General features: G+C 64.6%; 3 protein-coding genes across 3 annotated transcripts; 1 reads left to right on the top strand and 2 right to left on the bottom strand.

The window, feature by feature from the left end:
* Window positions 1-617: 617 nt before the first annotated feature.
* STRN4 (striatin 4) lies at window positions 618-7983 on the bottom strand. Its single transcript, XM_052779483.1, is given in 22 exon segments — window positions 618-1518; window positions 1521-1562; window positions 1565-1633; window positions 1970-2032; window positions 2035-2055; window positions 2152-2250; window positions 2337-2477; window positions 2564-2734; window positions 2959-2970; window positions 2973-3079; window positions 3167-3214; window positions 3312-3487; window positions 4047-4108; window positions 4111-4161; window positions 4260-4361; window positions 4472-4610; window positions 5093-5246; window positions 5341-5490; window positions 5583-5661; window positions 5760-5833; window positions 5973-6076; window positions 7700-7983. Coding segments are annotated over 22 exon segments (2133 nt in total). The 5' UTR covers window positions 7916-7983; the 3' UTR covers window positions 618-1465.
* Window positions 7984-10020: 2037 nt separating this feature from the next.
* FKRP (fukutin related protein) lies at window positions 10021-11620 on the top strand. Its single transcript, XM_052779486.1, is given in 5 exon segments — window positions 10021-10320; window positions 10397-10886; window positions 10889-11023; window positions 11026-11372; window positions 11374-11620. Coding segments are annotated over 5 exon segments (1359 nt in total). The 5' UTR covers window positions 10021-10152; the 3' UTR covers window positions 11593-11620.
* Window positions 11621-12584: 964 nt separating this feature from the next.
* AP2S1 (adaptor related protein complex 2 subunit sigma 1) lies at window positions 12585-14339 on the bottom strand. The gene is made up of 5 exons (XM_052779476.1): window positions 14110-14339; window positions 13469-13618; window positions 13148-13261; window positions 12958-13017; window positions 12585-12824 (listed from the first exon to the last, which is right to left on the bottom strand). The coding sequence occupies exons 1-5, from the start codon at window positions 14110-14112 to the stop codon at window positions 12723-12725; spliced, it is 429 nt and encodes a 142-aa protein (XP_052635436.1). The 5' UTR covers window positions 14113-14339; the 3' UTR covers window positions 12585-12722.
* Between the last annotated feature and the right edge of the window lie 774 nt (window positions 14340-15113).

Consider the following 15113-nt stretch of genomic DNA (forward strand, 5'->3'; position numbering starts at 1 on the left):
GGTGGCCCCCTTATGGGGGAGGGGGGGGGGGGCCGGTCCTGGACCCTGTGTCCTTGTGTCCCCGTGGGGATGTGGCAGGGGGGGACAGGGACACACAACAGGCAGTGACAAGAGGGGACAGGGGGGTGACACAGCCCATGGGCCCCCCCTGGGGGGAAGAGACCAAGTCCCTGGGGGGCAAAGGGGGCTGGGGAATTAGGGGGTTATTAAGGGCTGGGGGGAGGGGGGGATTAGATCCTGGGGGGGGGGGAAATTAGGGGCTGGGGGGGCTGTCACAGTGTTGGGGGAGGGCACAAAGGGAGCATGGGGGACTTTGGGGGGGGAGTTGGGGACATCAGGGTAGAAAGGGGGGCAAGGGGTGCTGGGGCAGGTATTGGGGTATTAGGGGCTGGAGGGGGGTGGCACTGAGGGGTGGGGTCCTGATCCCGGGGGGGGGGGCCTTGTCATGTCATTCCCCCCCCCCCAGCAGCAGCACAGGGGTTTTGGCAAAGGACTTTATTGAGGCACGACCCCCCCCCCCCAAAAAAAACCCCCCACCAAATAAATATACAATGAAAAGCAACCAGTGTTAAAAATGGCAATTTGGGGGGGGGACAGACTATCACACAGTGATAAGGTGGCAGTGACAAGCCCCCGGGGGGGGGGCAATGGGGGCAGGGGGGCTTCACAGCTGTACAACTATACAAGGGGGGAGTCCCCCCCAGGGGCCTTCAGGCTGGAACTGCCCCTGGGGGGGTGTAGAGCCCCCCCCCGGGTGTGTATATGGAGCCCTGACCTGCCCCTAGGGGGTCTATAAGGTCCATAATTGCCCCTGGGGGGGGGAAAAAGGCCCCTAATTGCCCCCAGGGGGGATGTAGTGCCCCCCCAATGGGGTAAATAGATCCCATAGGTGCCTTAGGGGGATGTAGTGCCCCCCCCCCCGGGGGTAGATTGAGCCCGTAACTGCCCTGGGTGGGGGGACACACACAGAGCCCTTAACTACCCCTGGGGGTATGGAGACCCCCCCAAGGGACGAGACCAGGGGAGGGCATATAGAGGCTTTAACTGCCCCTGAGGAGGTATATAGAGCCCGTAAGTGCCCCCGGGGGGGTACACAGAGCCCATAACTGCCCCCAGGGGGTATCTAGAGCTCATAATTGCCCTTGGGGGTATATATAGAGCCCATAAGTGCCCCCAGGGAGGGTATATGGAGACCGTAAGTGCCCCCGGGGAGGGTTTATAGACCCATAATTGCCCCCAGAGGGCTATATAGAGGCCATAGTGCCCCCTGCACCCCCCAGCCAGGCTCCCGGGGGGGGGGGGTGGGGGGGCAGGAGAGCACCGAGACCTCCCTGGGGTGTCACGAGCTGCAGGCAGCCACCGGGCTCAGCTCCCTGGGGCAGCAGGGCTGGGGAAGGTGACAAAGGCCACCCTGCCACACATGTCCTTCTCTGTGTGTGTGTCCCCGCCCCCTCCCCCCCCAGCATCACACAAAGACCTTGGCGAGGGCATCGGCACCGGCGCTGGCACTGAGGGCCGGCTGGGGTGGAAGGCGACGGCATGGACAGCTTCCTCGTGTTTCTACGGTGTGCTGTCAGCTCTTGCACGCACGTCTTGTGAGCCAGGTGCCAGAGGCGCAGCGAGCAGTCATGACCTGCGGTGGGAGCAGGGTGGGGGGGGAAACTCAGGTATTGGCTGGGGAGGGGGACAGACACAAGGACAATGACACCCCCATGCATCCAAGGGGGATGAGATGGAGGTGGGGGCGGCAGCGGCAGGGAGGGGACGTGGGAGGTTGGAGGACATATAAAAGGTGCGGGATGGGGGGGTTTGCAGGAATTTGGGGGGAGTTCAGGTCCCCTGGGTCAGCCCAGGGTGGTGACAGTGGGGAGGGGACAGGACCAAGACACGGGAGCGGTGGCTGAGGAGCACTGAGACCCAGTGCTCTCGTTATGCAGATGAGCGGCAGGACGAGGATGGGGACACTTACTGCCAGACATGAGGAAGACGCCATTGGGATCAACGGCCAGGCAGGTGACGGCGTCCAAGTGGCCACCATGGAGTGTATGACTTTACCTGGCAGTGGGAAAGGGGGGTGACAGCGGTGACAGGGACATCCCCAACCCCCTACCCCAGCCTCGTTAGGGCTGACAAAGCCCCCCCCAAACAAACCTGTCCGGTTGTCAAGGAAGCGGATGCCACGGTCGTCACTGGCAGTGATGGTGAGGGGCTGCGAAGGGTGGCTCACCACCTGGTTGATCTGGCTGCCACCTGCGTGGGGACACCGGGATCAGGTCCCATCCCCCACTGCGGTGGTGACAAGGGGGATATGGGGGACACCCGTCAGTGAGACTCACCGCCACCCGTCCGGGCCTCAAGCACCAAAACAGGTCGAGCCACCTCCACATCGTAGAGCACCGCAGCACCCGTCCGGAAAGCTGCTACAGCATGGCCAGGTTGGGTGGCCGAAAAGGTAACGGAGGTGGGGACACCGTGCTCTGCAGGGGAAGGGGGGACAGGGAGGGTGACAGGGGGTGGCAGGGACGTCCCCGATGCCAAGGAGATGCCCCCCTGCCCGGCTCACCGCTCTGGGCGTTGTAGGTGCTGAGGCAAGCACGGTCCTCGCGCCGGGGGTCCCAGATACGGACAGTGCCATCGGCAGAGCAGGAGGCCAGGCGGTCGCCGGCAGGATTGAAGGCCAGGCCCCAGACGGCGTCCCCATGGCCCTCCAGGACACCGCTGAGCACACCAGGGTCTAGAGACACCAGGAAAGGTCACCTCAGGGTGGGGCGATGGGGGGACAGGGTGGCTGGGGGGGTAGCACGGCAGCTGGGGTGGGTGGCATCGCAGCCGGAGGGGTGGCATGACAGCCGGAGGGGGACACTGTGGTGATGCTGCAGCTAAAGGAGGTGATGCCGTGCAGATGTCACCCGTGTCATCCCTGTCCCCCCCCCAGCGGGAAGGGGAGGGGACACCAACCGTAGCCATCGAGGGGTCCATGTCGAGGTCGGGCAGGCACCAGCAGCGGATGCGGGCATCCACGCCGGCGCTGCAGCACAGGGCGCTGTCGCGGCCCATGGCGATGGCGAGCACCGGGCCCCTGCGGGGATGGGGACAAGGTGACAGGGTCCCCGAGGTGTCCCCAGAGCCACCCGCTCCCCCCCCAGACTGGCCTGCGTCCCCCCACCTGTGCCCGCGGAAAGCGTACACCGGCTCCACGTCCAGCGCCACATTCCTAGAAAGGGGACAAGAGCGGGGTGACAACCATACCGGGGGGGGGGCCTGTCCCCATCTTTGCCACCCCTCTGTCACCCCCCCCCCCCAGCACCCACTTTTTGGGGGCGACAGGTTTCTGGAGGTTCCAGAGCTTGAGGGTGCCATCCTCGGAGGCGGTGAGCAGGGCAGCCTCGGCAGGGTGGAAGGCCAGACCCCGCACGGCGTCGTAATGGCTGCGCAGGGTGAACTTGGGGCTCCACGTCTTCTTCAGGGCATCCCGGCCCTCCGGGAGCTGTGGGGACACAGTGGGGGGGGGACGACAGTGGCAGGGGACAGTGACCATGTGGCGGTGGCACCCCATGGCCCCAGCTGGAGCTTATGGCAGGCGGCTTGGGCGGTGAGGAGGGGACAAGGGGGATCAAAGGATGTGATGGGGACTGGGGTGGTCCAGGGTGGATGGTCATGGGGGTTTGGGGACATGATGGTGACAACAGAGCCCAGGGGACCCTTAGGGCAGGTTTGGGGGCACAACAGGGACAGCAGAGCCCAGGAGACCCTTAGGGCAGGTTTGGGGACATGACAATGACAACAGAGCCCAGGGGATGCTCAGGCCATGTTTGGGGACACCATGGGAACAGCAGAGCCCAGGGGACACTCAGAGCAGGTTTGGGGACACAACAGGGACAGTGGAACCTAGGGGTCGCTCAGGGCCACATTTGGGGACACGACGGGGACAGTGGAGCCCAGGGGACGCTCAGGGCCAGGTTTGGGGACACCACGGGGACAGTGGAGCCCAGGGGACACTTGGGGCAGGTCTGGGGACACCATGGGGACATCGGGGGGTGACTCACGTCACAGCTGAGCTCGTTGTCATTGGTGACAGTCAGGTCGGCCAGGTCCCCCAGGCTGACGCACTGCTGCCGATGCTGTCCATGATGAAGACGTCGGAGGAGATGCCCAGAGACCCTGCAGAGGGGAACGGCTGGGGGTGGCCCTGAGGAACGGGGACACCCCCAGGGGACACAAGAACCCCCCCAGGGGGACGGGGACCCCCAGGACTGTACCTTCGTGAGGCCACGGTGGCCCCGCAGCGGCAGGTTTCGGTGGGAGCCCATCCACATCCCGCAGGTCGGCCAGCATCCCCCGCAGCCGGCCCCGGCAACTCTCTGCCGGGATGCAGGGGTCAGGAGGTCCCGTGTCAAAGTTGGGGGGGGGGGTCAAGGGGGGTCCCCCCAAATCCACTGCTCCCCCCCCACCGCCCCCCAGCCCTGCTCACCGAGCTCCACACCCTCCCCGGCCCGCTGGCCGGCCCTGTTCTCCCCAGAGCCCAGGAAATCGAACTCATTGAGGGCATCCTCTGAGTCTTCATCGTCATCCTCATCCTCCACCTCGGGCAGGAGGGGTTTGGGAGTGAGCTGAAGAAGGGGGGGGACAGGGGGTCACAGCCTGTTTTGGGGGGGACCCCTAAAGCCACCGGGAGACAAGATGGTGGAAACGGGGTACAAGTGCTGCTCCCTGCAACCGCTGGGTTTGTGGGATCCCCCTGAGGTTTGGGGGACCCCCAGGTTTGGGGGATACCCCTGAGGTTTGAGGGACCCCTCCAGGTTTGCGAGACTCCCCCCATGTTTGGGGGATGCCAGATTTAAGGGACATCCCCCCCCCAGGTTTGGGGGATGCTGAGGTTTAGGGGATCCCCACCCTTGCAGGGCACCCCAGGTTTGAGGCATGCCCAGTTTGGGGAACCCCCCCAGGTTTGAGGGATGCCTCAGATTTAGGGGACACCCCCCCCCAAGGTCTAGAGGACACCCAAGTTTGAGACCCACCACCACCCCCCCCCAGCTTTGGGGGTGCACATGTTTGAGGGACACCCCCCCCAGATTTTTGGGGAGCCGCTTACCTTGACTCGCTGCTTCTTGTGCTGGGGCTGGGTGGGGGGAGGAAGGCTCTCGGCATCCTCATCCTCGTCACTGTCATCCTCGCCGCCAGGCGGGAAGGGGACCTGCTCCAGGCCCCCCCCGCCCCCCCGCTCCTCCGTCTCCTTCCCAGCATTCCTAAGGATGGGAAACACCCGCGTTAAGTTGCAGGGGGGGGACAGTGAACCCCCAAAAGCACCCCAAACCTTCCCCCCCCCCAAAACCCTCTCACTTCTGGATCTGCTCCTCGATCCGCCGCACCAGGAGGGAGTCTGCGGTCGAGGGGCTGCCGGGAGCCAGGGGGCTGCGGCCCAGCAGCGAGTGAACCCGGCATGACTGCATGTCCAGGATGGTGTCACTGTACCCCACTTCTTCCAGGTACCTGGTGGGGGGGATGACACAGGGAAAGGGGGTGTTCAGGGCACCCCAAAACCCACCGCCCCCCCTGCCATCATAGCCCCCGCCTCCACTCACTGCCGCAGCAGCTGCCGTCCCTCCTTCCAGGCCAGCAGGCCACCCTCCAACGATGTCACCTCTGTGGGGCCATTGGATACTGCGGGGGGGGGGGAATGGACATTTTGGGGGTCAGGCACCCCAAAACCCACCCATATCACACACACCCCCCCCCCCTCCGGGGACAGGGACACTCACCCGGCTCTGTCCCCTCCAGTTTCTTCTCCCCCGGCATCAGCTCAGTGCCGAATTTCAGCTTGTGGTACTTGGACCTGGAGGGAAGAGGGGGGGACGGGACGGGTGACGGTGGCCCCAAAACGAGGGGGGACTGGTGGCCCCCCTGACACGAGGAGGGGATGGTGACCCCCAAAATGAGCGGGGGGACTGCTGAGTTTTGGGGGTGTCACCCACCTCTCCTGTTTGAGGGCGTATTCCAGCATCTTGATGCGGCGCACCAGGTCCGTCTTGAGGTTCTCCTGCCCCTTGCGCTCGCCCTGCAGAAAGGCCACCTGCGCCTGTGGGGACATGGTGACAGGAGACCCCCCCGGCCACCACCCCCCACCCCCAAATAACACCCTGCTCCCACGATGCAAAAAGCTAGGGGACAAGGGTGGTGGGGAGGGCTGCAGGGGGGACATCGTGTTTGGAGGGGCATGGAGGGTGGGTGACACAGGGACAAGTGGCTCCAGCCCACCAGGACAGGAGGTGGCACCAGCACTGGCCTAGGGAGTGACATGGATGGCCCTCGGGCTTGGTGACAGTCCTGGGAGGGACATTTGTGGCCCCAGGAGTGACACTGGTGGCCCCAGGGCTTGGTGACAGCCCTGGGAGGGACATGAGACACTGGTGGCCCCAGGACCAGTGCCACAAGCCGGGGGCTTGGTGACAGGGGTGAGGGGGTCCCCAGCAGTGGGGCAGGGGGACGCAGCCAGTGCTCCAGAATAGGGTGACCCCATCCCTGTTATTGAGGCTGGGGGTCCCCAATACCGGGCCTGGGGGTCCCCAATACTGGGGTGCAGGAGGGTCCTTGATACTGGGGCTGAGGGTCCCCGATATCAGGGTGCAGGGGGATCCCCAATACTAGGGTGCAGGGGGGCCCCTGACATTGGGGCACAGGGGGTCCCCAATCCTGAGGCTGGGGGGTCCCTCATACTAGAACTGAGGGTTCCCAATTCCAGGGCAGGGGGTCCCTGATACCAGGGTGGGGGGGGACCCCAGTACTGGGGCTGGGGCTCCCCAGTACTAAGGCACAGGAGGAGTCACCCATACTGGGGTGGGGGGATCCCCAATACCAAAGCCCAGGGGGGCCCAATACCAGGGTGTGGGGGTTCCCAATATCAGGGCTTGGGGGTCCCTCACACCGGGGCATGGGGATCCCCAATAACAGGGTGGGGGACACCCTCATACTGGGGGGGATGGTCCCCAATACCAAAGCCAGGGGGATCCCCAATACCAGTGCAGGGGGACCCTCACACAGGGGTGGGGGGATCCCCAATACTGGGGCAGGGGTGACCCTCACACCAGGGTGGGGGGGGTCCCCAATAACAGGGCAGGGGGACCCTCACAGGGGTTGGGGATCCTCAATACCGGGGTGTGGGGGTTCCCAATATCGGGGCTGGGGGGTTCCAAACCCCAGGGCTGGGGGGGTCCCTCACACCAGAGTGGGGGGATCCTCAACAACAGGGTGGGGGGACCCTCATACTGGGGGCGATGGTCCCCAATACTGAGGCCGGGGGATCCCCAATACAGGGGCTGGGGGACCCTCACACCGGGGCAGGGAGGTCCCCAGTAACAGGGCAGGGGGATCCTCACGGGGGGGGTGGGGATCCCCAATACCGGGGGGGTCCCCAATATCGGGGCTGGGGAGTCCCTCACACCGGGGCTGGGGGTCCCCAATAACAGGGCGGGGGGGACCCTCACAGGGGGGTGGGGAATCCCCAATACTGAGCCAGAGGCGACCCTCACACCGGGGCCAGGGGTTCCCCAATACCGGGGCCGGGGGGGGTTCCCCGGTCCCGGGTCCCCCGCCCCGGTGCCGCCCCCCACTCCCGCCGCCCAGCGGCCATTTCCTCCCAAAATGGCGGCGGCGGCCCCGGTAACCCCCGGCGGGGGGGGGGTCCCGGGCGCGGTGCCGGTACCTGGAGCTCAGCCCGCTCCGCCTCCCAGCGCCCCTTCTCGGCCTCGAAGCGCGCCCACTCGTGCTGGATGAAGTGCAGAATGCCGGGCAGGCTCAACCCGCCGCGGCCCGTCGGTTCGGGCCCGGGCCCGGGCCCGGGGCTGGGGCTGGGACCGGGGGGGACCCCGGTGGGGGACGGCTGAGCCCTCGCCGCCGCCGCCGCCCGCTCCGCCGCCATCACGGCTGCCACAAAGGGAGCCACAGGGCTGTCACCACTTCCTGCCAGAAAGGGAGCCGGAAGTGGGGGGGCGGGGCCGCCCGCCGTTGCCGCGGCAACAGCGCCCGCGGGCGGGACGGGAGGGGGTACAGGGGCTATAGGGGATGCAGGGGGGCCTATGGGGCCATAGGGGATGGGGGGGTATAGGGGCTGGGGAGGACATGGGGGATATAGGGGAAGGGGTGGCTATAGGGATTGGGGGGTATCGGGGACGGAGGGGCACAGGGGCTATAGGAGACGGGGGCTATAGGAGATGAGGGGGGATAGGAGGCTGTGGGGATGGGGAGGCTATTTGGGATGGGGCCATAGGGGGCTATGAGGCATGGAGGGCCTATAGGGGATGGGGGGGCAATAGGGGGCTATAGGGGATAAGCAGTATGGAGGGGCATGGAGGCCATAGAGGACAGGGCTAGGGGGGACTATAGGGGAGGGAGGGACAGGGCCTATAGGGAATGGGGGATAGAGGGGAAGGGGTACAGGGCACCGTGGGGAGGATATAGGGTACGGGGGATATAGGGAATGGGGCTATGGGCACTATAGGGGAGGCTGGTATGGGTCCCTAAGGGACATATAGTGGATGGGGGACACAGGGAGCTGTTGGGGCTATAGGGGATGGGGGGCTATAGGGCAAGGGGGCTATGGGGGACTTGGCAAGGGCACGTATGGGGGCTATAGGGGTGTGCTGTGGTTTAGGGGGGTTACAGAGGGGGTATGGGGGTGCATGGGGATGTATGGGGGACATGGGGTGCCTATGCATGGTGTTAGGGGGATGTATGGGAGCATATCAAGGTACATGGGGGTATGGAGGACTATAGGGGTGGAGGGGGTGGGGTGTATGGCGGGCATGGGGCCAAGGGGGGGTGGGGGGGTGCCTAGGGCTTACATACAGGTGCACGAGGTGTCTGGGGGTATGTGGGGACGTATAGGAGTGCATAGGGTGACGCATGCAGGTGTATGACAATGCATGTGTCCTGGTTTCAGCTGGGAGAGTTAACTGTCTTCCTAGTAGCTGGTACAGTGCTATGTTTTGAGTTCAGTATGCGAAGAATGTTGATAACACTGATGTCTTCAGCTGTTGCTCAGTAGTGTTTAGTCTAAAGTCAAGGATTTTCCAGCTTCTCATGCCCAGCCAGCGAGAAAGCTGGAGGGGCACAAGAAGTTGGCACAGGACACAGCCAGGGCACCTGACCCAAACTGGCCAACGGTGTATTCCATACCATGGGACGTCCCATCCAGTATAGGAACGGGGAAGTGGGGGCAGGGATTCGCCGCTCGGGGACTGGCTGGGTGTCGGTCGGCGGGTGGTGAGCAATTGCACTGCGCATCATTTGTACATTCCAATCCTTTCATTATTGCTGTTGTCATTTTATTAGTGTTATCATTATCAGTATTAGTTTCTTCTTTTCTGTTCTATTAAACCGTTCTTATCTCAACCCACGGGTTTTGCTTCTTGTCCCGATTTTCTCCCCCATCCCACTGGGTGGGGGGGAGTGAGTGAGCGGCTGCGTGGTGCTTAGTTGCTGCCTGGGGTTAAACCACGACAGCATAAGGGTGTCTATAGGGGTGTAGAGGGGCATGTAGGGGCTCTCCAGTCTGTATGGAGATGTATAGGGGATTGTATCAGAGTCCATAGGGGAGTGTAAAGCAGCGCATGGGGTGTTGTATAGGGCACATGAGGTATAGGAGCATGTAGGGGTGCATAGGGGCACCTATAGGCATGTGGAGAGATGCAGGGGCAGCTATAGGTGCACATATGCACATCTATATGTGCAGGTGCGTATATCTGGGCATATACGGGGCCATCTATGGGCCCTGTACATCCATAGGCGCCCATCCCATCTATAGGTGGGGCACCTATAGGTGCCCACAGTGCTACACCTGCAACCTGCATATATATAGAGGCTGCCCTTAAAAATGGGGGGGAGGGGTCATAGTGCCCATATAGCATTGCTATAGCAACCAGGGATGGTGTTGCTGTGGCAACACATCCCCCAGTGCTCTGGGCTGGGGGGGTGTTAATGAGCCCCCTCATGAATGACTCTTCCCCCCCCCCCCACCAGCACCACTGCTGAGCCCCCGCTGAGACCACCCCACTCATGACCCATGTGGCACCACTGGTAGGACCTGGCTGGGGGGGTGCTCATTAATTAATTAGCAGAGGGAGGCTAATTAAGAGCCCCCCCACCCAAAGCTCCAGTATGCAGGTGACGCTGAGCCAGGCCACCTTGGCAGGAGCCATCAGCCTCAACCTCCTCCTCCTCCTCTACTGCACCTGGCGGGGACCGGGGGGATCACCTCCCTCCTGCCGTCCCCCCCGCAGCATCCCCAGCATCACCATCCTTCTCTGGGACTTTGAGAACGACCTGGCAGGGATGGCCTGATCCTTCACCTCCTTACCCATCCCGGTGCTGGTGGCTGCCAAAACGGCACTGTATCCACCAGTACCATTACCGGCAGAGGTCAGCCTGTTACCACTGCATCCCACGGCGGACCGACCTCCACCATTGGTGCATCCCAAGCTCCACGTCCGCATTCATCACACAGCTTTGGTCCCTGACAGCACCCACGCCGTCCCTGGGCTGTTGGAACACGTGGGACACGCTGGAAGAAGGTGCCAGTGACACCCGGTTGGTGGCAACACCGGTGGGATTGGTGCTGTTGCGGTGCCTGGAACTGAGGTTGGAACCACGGGTGTGGACAGTGCAGTACGGCCCCAGTATGCCAGGGGTTTGCCAGGCGGTGGAAGGAACAGCAGTGCTGCTGCTTCGCACCCACAACCTCTTCACTCTCCCCTTCCCCTTGGCGCAACCGGTGCCCACTGCACTCTTCATCCAGGCGGTGTTCCAGGGTTGGGGGCTCCGGTTGATGCCGGCAGCATTCCCTGCAGCTCGCTGATCTCCCATCTCCCCCCACAGCCATTGGAAAGCCAAAACCTGGTGGAAACCCGATGACACCAGTTGATGCACAACCTTGGCATCAAACAGGAGGTGCTGGCGGACGGGCGGGAGCACTGGCACAGCTGCAGCAAGGAGACGGTGTGGTGTTTTGGCACAGTGCACACCCGTACCCCCAGTACCTCCTTGCCGGGCGGTGGACCCCCCTGTGCTGCCTATGGGCACTGCGGGAAACCGCCCGGCACATAGCCGGGATCCTGGAGGCCGCCGGCGTACAGCACTGGTTAGAGGGGGGGTCATTACTGGGGGCCACCCGCCTCGGGGACATCATCCCTTGGGATTACGACATGGATTTGGGAATTTACCAGGAAGACGTGGGTAAATGCTGGTGGCTGGCGGCAGTGGTGCCGGTGGAAGACGCCGAGGGTTTCCTTTGGGAGAAGGTGGCAGAGGGAGACTTTTACCGCATCCACTACAGCCAGAGCAACCGGTTACACGTGGACCTGTGGCCCTTTTACCCCCGCGGGGGGGGGGGTGATGACCAAGGACACCTGGTTGGGGCACCCCCAGGACGTGGAGTTCCCCAAAAGTTTCCTCCGTCCCCAGGTGCTGATGCCTTTTGCCGGTTTCACTGCCACGGCACCCAACAACGCCCGCGCCTTCCTCAAGCTGAAGTTCGGGCCGGAAGCCATTGAAAACCCCGAGTACCCCAACCCCACCATCAAGTGCCTGGGGCAGGACTGAGGGGGGGGGGGTGTCCCCATGGGGGGTCTGTCCCCCCCCCTTGTGACAATAAACCCTCCTGTGACACCCACAGGGCTCCTTTGCACCAAAGTCTCACCCCTAGGTGACACTCATGGGGCACCCTGGGGGTTCCTTTGCCACCCTGATCCATCCTGGGGTCCCCGTGCCATCCTAGGGGGTCCCTCTGGGCCACCCCTAGGGTCCCCCATCCACCCTGGTGGTCCTTCTGCCACCCTGGGGGTCCCCAGGAGCCCCCAGTTGACCCTGGGGTCCCTCAGCCATCCTGGGGGTCCCCCCAGCCATCCTCAACCCCCGAGAGGGGTTCCCCAGCCACCCTTGGGGGTCTCTCTCACCCTACCTGTCTCCAGCCACCTTGGGGGTACCCTGAGCCACCCCCAGGGTCCCCAGGAGTCCCCCATACATCCTGGGGTCCCCATGCCATCCTGGGGGGGTCCCCCTGGGCCACCCTCAGGGTCCCCACTTAACCCCAGGAGTCTATCCATCCTGGGGGTCCCCCCAGCCATCCTCAGCCCCCCAGAGGGGGTCCCCAGCCATCCTTGGGGGTCCCTCTGCCACCCTACCTGTCCCCAGCCACCCTGGGGTACCCCAATAGCCCCTAGCCCCCCCTCAAAGTCCCCTGGGGTCCCCATCCCTCCTGTGGGTCCCCTAGAGTCCCTGGCCACCCCAGGGGTCCCCCGGCCACCCCAGGGGTCCCCCGGCCACCCCCCCCAGCAGGGACAGGGCCATGGACAGAGACAGAGGAGCGGGAAGGGGCTGGAGGTGGGGGGGACAGTGACCCCCTGCCCCACGCTGACCCAGCTGGGGGGCGGGCCTGGCCAAGCCCCCCCCACCCCCAGCGGGGCAAAGGAGGGGGGGGGGGCCTTGTGCCCGCCCCCCCCCCCCCCATTTTGTGCCAAAACAGAGACAGGTCTTCCCCCCCTCCCCGACAGGCACAGGGGCTCCAGCACATCGCAATCACATTTATTCACAACACAATGACTGGGACATGGAGAAGGGAGGGTAGGATTGACACACACGATACCAAGAGCCCCACGCCGCCCCCCTGGGGGGTCCGAGGAGGAAGGGGCGGGGGGGGAGAGGAAGGCTAGAGGGTGTAGTTTGGTCCCAGCTCACTCCAGTGACTGCAGCATCAGGAGCTGCTTGAGCACCTTGGTCTGGCTTGTCTCCCGGATCTCCCCGGCCAGGAACATCTCATCCACCACCGTGTAGACCTGTGGCCGGGCCCCAGCGGCGTAAGGGGGCGTCCCTGGACCCCCAGGACCCCCCCACGTGGGGTGGGGGCTCCCCCAAACTTCCCCCCCTCCTCCAGGGCAGGAGGGGACTCCCTGACCCCCCTTTCCTCACCTTGTAGAAGTTGAAGACCAAGTCGAGCTCGCAGACATTGTGAAAATATTCATTGAGGACCTGCGGGAGGGAGGAACAGGCAGGATGCAGCCCCGCGATAAGGAACTGGGGAGGGGCGCAGTCGTTAGCGCAGCCATGTTAATTAAAAGCCAAGGAGCAAGGAAAAGGGGGGGTGGGGGGGTCGCCTCACCTCCACGAAGTTGTGGATGGCTTCGAGGTAAGCCAGGTTGTTGTCGGTGACATCGACGCAGATGCAGAAGTAAAGCCCCGCGTAGCGTCGGTAAATGATCTTGAAGTTGCGGAACTGGGAGGGAGGGGGACACACACATAAAAAAGGGGAACTGGGAGCACTGGGAGGAGCAGGATGCAGCCGAGCACGGCCACAGGCTTCATCCCCACCGGTGAAACCCACAGCGCTCAGACTCAAGGCTGATCCTGGAGCTCCAGACCCACCTCCTGGATTGGGGGAGGGGGGATTTGGGGTGAAATTGGAGCCCTTTGGGGCCATTACCTCCACAAAATTGGTGTGTTTAGCATCACGGACAGTGACGACAGCGTGGACCTCCTCGATCAGCTTCTGCTTCTCGTCATCGTCGAACTGCATATACCACTTGGCCAGGCGGGTCTTCCCAGCCCGGTTCTGGATCAGGATGAAGCGGATCTGCACTGGGGCAGGGGGGCAAAATGGAATAGTTGGGGGGGGGGGGGGGGGGCAAAGCCAGGTGTTAGGGGTTCCCTCCCCCCCATTCCCTTTTTTTGGGGTGTATTTGGTGCCCCCCCCAATGTCTCCCTATAGGGACCCTGTAAAGGACACCCCCCCCCCCCCCAGGCTTCTCTGCCTGGGGCACTCTGGTGCCCCTCCCCCCCCCATAGGGTCACTATAATGGGGCACACTATGGGGCATGTCCCCCCCCAGCTGTCCCAATAGCCCTTGCCTATGGGGTGCCCTACGGGGGGTGTGTGTGTGGGCGTGTCTTCAATACCCTTCCCTAAGCCACTCCCTATAGGAAAACTATAAGGGGGCACACTATGGACCCCCCCCCAAGCCACCCCGCCCTAATAAAGACCCTACAATGGGGCGCCCTATGGGGAACCCACCCCACCGAACACCCCAATATCCCCCCTCCAAGGCCTGAGCCCACCACTCCTCACCATGGCGGTCCCGGTCCGTAGCCCGCTCCCCCCGGCGCTAGCTAGGGATCGGCCCGCCTCCTCCCGCCGGATATCCGCTCCGGCCGCGGGGCACGCCGGGACTCGTAGTTCTCGTGAGTCTATCTACCGGACTACATTTCCCAGCGGGCTTTGCGCGCGCGCAGCATGCCGGGATATATCCCGCCGCCGCTTCTGCCTCGCCCAGCGCCACCCGCCGCCGGCAGGGGGCGATCGCGCCTGGCGGTAATGGAGGCCGCACCGCGGCCAGGCCTTGTAGGCCGCGGGGTGGGGGGGCCCTTACCGGGCTTCGTGGTTACCGGGACCGGGGCTGCCCCTGTGACGCCCAGACCGCTCCCAGGCGGGGCCTCGGTGGTACCGGGAGGAGGAGGAAGAAGGCGGGAACGAGGATCCGTCGGCGGCCACAAGGCGGCGCGGCGCACATGCGCGCACTCAACCCTCTTCCTTCCTTCCCCCACCCTCCCTCCTCCCCACGCGCTGCCGCATCGCCCCGCCCGCCGCGCATGCGCCGCCGCCTGCAACGCGCGCGCCGCTGCCCCCCGCCCCCGTCCACGCGGGAGGAGGAGGAGGAGGAGGAGGAGGAGGGGAGAGGGGGGGGAGGGGGGAGGGACACGACAGGAAGGCGCCGCCGCCATTACAGGCCGAGCCCGCCCCGGCGGCCCCGCCGTCCCCGCCCGCCGCCGCCGCCCCCGCCCCGAGGGGGGACATGGCGTCGCCGCCCGCCGCCCCCGGCCCGGCCCGCCGCCGCCGTCGTCACGGTAAGGAGTGGTCCCGGGTTCTCCCCCCCCCCCCCCCCGGCTGGGAACAATGGGGCTGCCCCACCCCCGCCGGCCGCGGGTCCGCCGGGCTGGCCCACAGTCCCGGCGGGGGGAGCTCGGGGCCTCGGCCCGGGGAGGGGAGAGGGGACACCAACCCCCCACACACACCCCACCCCCCATTTGGGGATGGGGGGGGCGGCTTATCCCCGGCCTGGGGGTCCTCCCGTT

Source organism: Harpia harpyja (assembly GCF_026419915.1).
Source record: "Harpia harpyja isolate bHarHar1 chromosome W unlocalized genomic scaffold, bHarHar1 primary haplotype SUPER_W_unloc_4, whole genome shotgun sequence".
Classification (NCBI taxonomy): Eukaryota; Metazoa; Chordata; class Aves; order Accipitriformes; family Accipitridae; genus Harpia; species Harpia harpyja.

What these genes read in the sequence shown, in the direction of transcription:
- AP2S1 (XM_052779476.1), bottom strand. An exon ending in CCATCCACAACTTCGTGGAG is followed by an intron (nt 13,018 to 13,147) that starts GTGAGGCGACCC and finishes TCCCTCCCGCAG; the next exon opens with GTCCTCAATGAATATTTTCA. An exon ending in TGGTCTTCAACTTCTACAAG is followed by an intron (nt 12,825 to 12,957) that starts GTGAGGAAAGGG and finishes GCCCGGCCACAG; the next exon opens with GTCTACACGGTGGTGGATGA.